The sequence below is a fragment of the Metarhizium robertsii genome (genome assembly GCF_000187425.2).
Source record: "Metarhizium robertsii ARSEF 23 chromosome Unknown MAA_Scf_31, whole genome shotgun sequence".
In the NCBI taxonomy this organism is placed as follows: domain Eukaryota; kingdom Fungi; phylum Ascomycota; class Sordariomycetes; order Hypocreales; family Clavicipitaceae; genus Metarhizium; species Metarhizium robertsii.
Window position 1 is genome coordinate 35,985 of NW_011942173.1, and position 3,202 is coordinate 39,186.

The 3,202-nt window shown below is 50.6% G+C and overlaps 1 protein-coding gene across 1 annotated transcript in view; it reads left to right on the forward strand.

The window, feature by feature from the left end:
- MAA_10348 (ATP-dependent DNA helicase PIF1) overlaps positions 1-3,191 on the forward strand; it is a gene marked incomplete at both ends in the record, with an annotated part of 5,370 nt that extends 2,179 nt beyond the window's left edge. The window contains 3 exons of the mRNA XM_007828346.2: positions 436-3,054; positions 3,111-3,132; positions 3,175-3,191. Of these exons, the coding sequence (XP_007826537.2) occupies positions 436-3,054; positions 3,111-3,132; positions 3,175-3,191 (2,658 nt within the window). The remainder of the gene's footprint in view (positions 1-435; positions 3,055-3,110; positions 3,133-3,174) is intronic.
- Positions 3,192-3,202: the final 11 nt, after the last annotated feature.

The following is a 3,202-nucleotide window of genomic DNA, read 5'->3' on the forward strand; positions in this document are numbered from 1 at the left end:
GAAGTACATTACGCACACTTCTACTCGTCTCAGGGCGAAAAGAATCCTCGGCTAAACGGCTAAATGTTTTCGCCTTTTGATTGGCTGAAAATAAAAATCGCATCATGTGATGTCGTATCCGATACGCGTTTATCCCCGAAACTGAATCGCTCCAAGCACGTCCGGAAGACGCGTTGATAGAACACCATATGCACATCCAACGTCAATGTGTGCCCAATCTTCCGGCTTCAGGTTTCGTGATTTTTTTTGGAAATGGAGGCCTCTAGCTCGCTGCCTTCTTTACAAGGGTCAACTATCGTAGTCTGCCCTTTCATCGATTCCCAGCCAACGAGGTGCTGTGCCAGATGTCGCAAAGACTTCCCCGAGACTTCTGCATACTTCAAAGCGTTTAAAAAAGGAGGGTTTGCTACTGTTTGTGTTGATTGCACGGCTAAGAATTCCGCGACGAGAAAGGCGAAAGAAAAAAATCCACAAGGGGTCGCCCCTGCAGAAACTCGTGGTCGAAAGAGAAGAGTGCTTGGAGATGCGGATCCAAATGTACGGAAAGCTCCTCGAATTGCGCCGAACGAGCCTGTACGATGGGATATGGCTTCACAACACACAAAGGAACGGATGAGATCTACAGCCGCTAGAGAACGAGACAATCGCTATCGGCGAAACCACGACCTCTCCCCCATACCATCCCATTCTCCTGGAGTAGAACTTCAACTTCCGACGTTCTCGTCCGTTTCATTCCCCTCCCAAACCCCACCACCTCCTACTCCACCTCCCGCTCTTGCCAGAGCTCCTATATCAGACATGGATTGGTCGAACATTAATGCGTTCCACGAGTATCTGTGCAACCAAGAGATGGAAACATGTGCCCGTTGCAAGGAACGTTGGTTTCAGATGGGGTTATCGAATGGTGTTTGCGGTGCTTGCTTAAAACGGGATAGGAACTTACAAGCGGGAGAGCCGTTTCTGTTCAGCAGGGAAAATAATATGGATCCTGGGATTGTTCCTGACTGTCTGCGGGACTTGACGCAGATGGAAGAGATGGTAATTGCAAAGGCACATTGCCACATGATTATGAAGCGTGTACGTGGTCACCAATATCACTATACTGGGCACGCAGTCTGCTTTTGGCAGAGTAGTGTGACCTTTATCGACGTTCTTCCATCCCGTCCTCAGCATGTCGATGTCGTGCTCTTACGCCCTCATGGCGCACGGATGGGCGAGGAGAGGTATAAACGTCAATTCAAGAACGAGTTTCGCGTTCGTCGCGGCTACGTGGAGAAGGCTTTACATTGGTTAAAGCGCCACCACCCGGACTATCGTGATATTACTATTTCCCAAACAAACCTGTCAACCCTTCCTATCGATGGGGACGTGTCTGATCAGGTGCTGAATATCGAGGAATCCGAGGATTCGGAGGACAAAGAACCGGGAAGGCAAGGAGATGGCAGGGCTTGTGGGGAAGAGGATGAACGGGGTATTGACGGGGATGTCCCTGGCCCGTCTCAAGAAACCGTGGTACCTAACCTTGACATTCGCCAGACCGAGGCAGAGCTTTTGGAAGAGGCTTTTAATAAGAGGACGAAACTTGGTATCGCTCAAGCACCAGCGATTAGGCAAACTCCCATTGATGAGTTGGGCAGAAAACACCGCCTGTTTGCTATGTGTTTCCCTACTTTGTTTCCATATGGCACCGCAGATTGGCACCAAGGCAGGATGCGCAATGTCTCTCTGGCTGACTGGGCGGAGCACTTCCTGAAATTTCATGATGGAAGATTTGGTGCTCACCCTCGGTTTCGGTTCTTAGTCTTCAACATGCTCATGAGGAAGAAAGCTCAAGAGGCCTCTGGCTTCTGGGTGAAGAAACGCCCGGATCTCTTGGGCCTGTCACTGGATGAGTTGAAGGAATTACTCGGCGAGGAGGGTACTCTACTGAAGAGCATCGTTCGTTCGGGGGCCACTTTGACTGGGACGCGCCCGTATTGGAGGCAGAAAGAAAACGCTCTCAAGGCGACAGCCCGTTATTTCGGAACTACGGGGACTGTTTTCTGCACGTGGAGTTGTGCTGACCACCAATGGGATGACCTCCACAGGCACTTACCCCGCTATGTGCAATGGAGGGATGGCACGGATGAGGATCGCCGGAAGATCGCGTGGGAGAATGTACAGCGATTCCCTCACATTATAGCCGCCTGGCTCGATATTCGGTTCAAAGCATTCTTGAAATATGTTATGACAAGCTTTCTGGGGTTACACGACTATTGGTTTCGGTATGAGTGGCAAGCTCGTGGAACAGGTCACATCCATTGTATCATTTGGATGAGGGATTCGCCTGCCATGGGTGCCAGGACCCCAGAGGAACGGGAGGCTTTTGCACAGTACTGGAATAAGAAAGTTACGGCCGTTAATCCGAACAGTACGAGGCCGCCCGATGCCAGGAATCCGGCTTCTCTGCCCTTCATTCATATCTGCAATACCGATGAACAGGTGGCAATCTTCATGAATCGCTTCCAGATGCACGCCAAGTGTGTCCCTGGAAGGTGTCTGCGAAAAAGCAAGGCCACCAACTGTGTAGAATGCCGTTTTTTCTTTCCTCGAGAGCTTCAAGAACGTGCTCTGGTCACGAAGAGTATCAACAAAAAGAGTTGGATGCTAGGCGTGGAACGCAATGTGGAACGCCTTGCCCAGTGCTCGCCGGTGATGGCCCTTGGGTGGCTAGCCAACACGGATCTACAACCAGCAGTGACGTATAAGGGGCTCATTCTCTACGTCGCCAAGTATGTGTCGAAGCCTGAAATCAGATCTGCCTCATACCAAGAGTTGCAGGAGCAGGTTCTGCCATATGTTAGTGATCGTCGTCCAATTGCTTCCCTTGCGGCGAGACTGCTCAATAAGCTTATTGGGGAACGTGATTGGTCTGCGCAAGAGATTTCCCATATCTTACTCAAGATTCCTCAGCAGAAGTCGACAAGGCAATGTATGGTTTTGGATTGTCGTCCGGACCAGGCTCAAGATCGCCATATCCAGTTTGACCATGATGAGGCGGGGGAAGATGTGGTGGTGAAAGAAGGGCTTTCAGCATACAAACGCTATAAAATGCGGATTGACCATGCCAGTGGTGGAGAGCACTTGAGAGATGTAAGTCTGATCGATTGGCTGCAGCACTACGATGCCACCAAGTTTCGACGCCTCTCTAAAGGCAAACCGC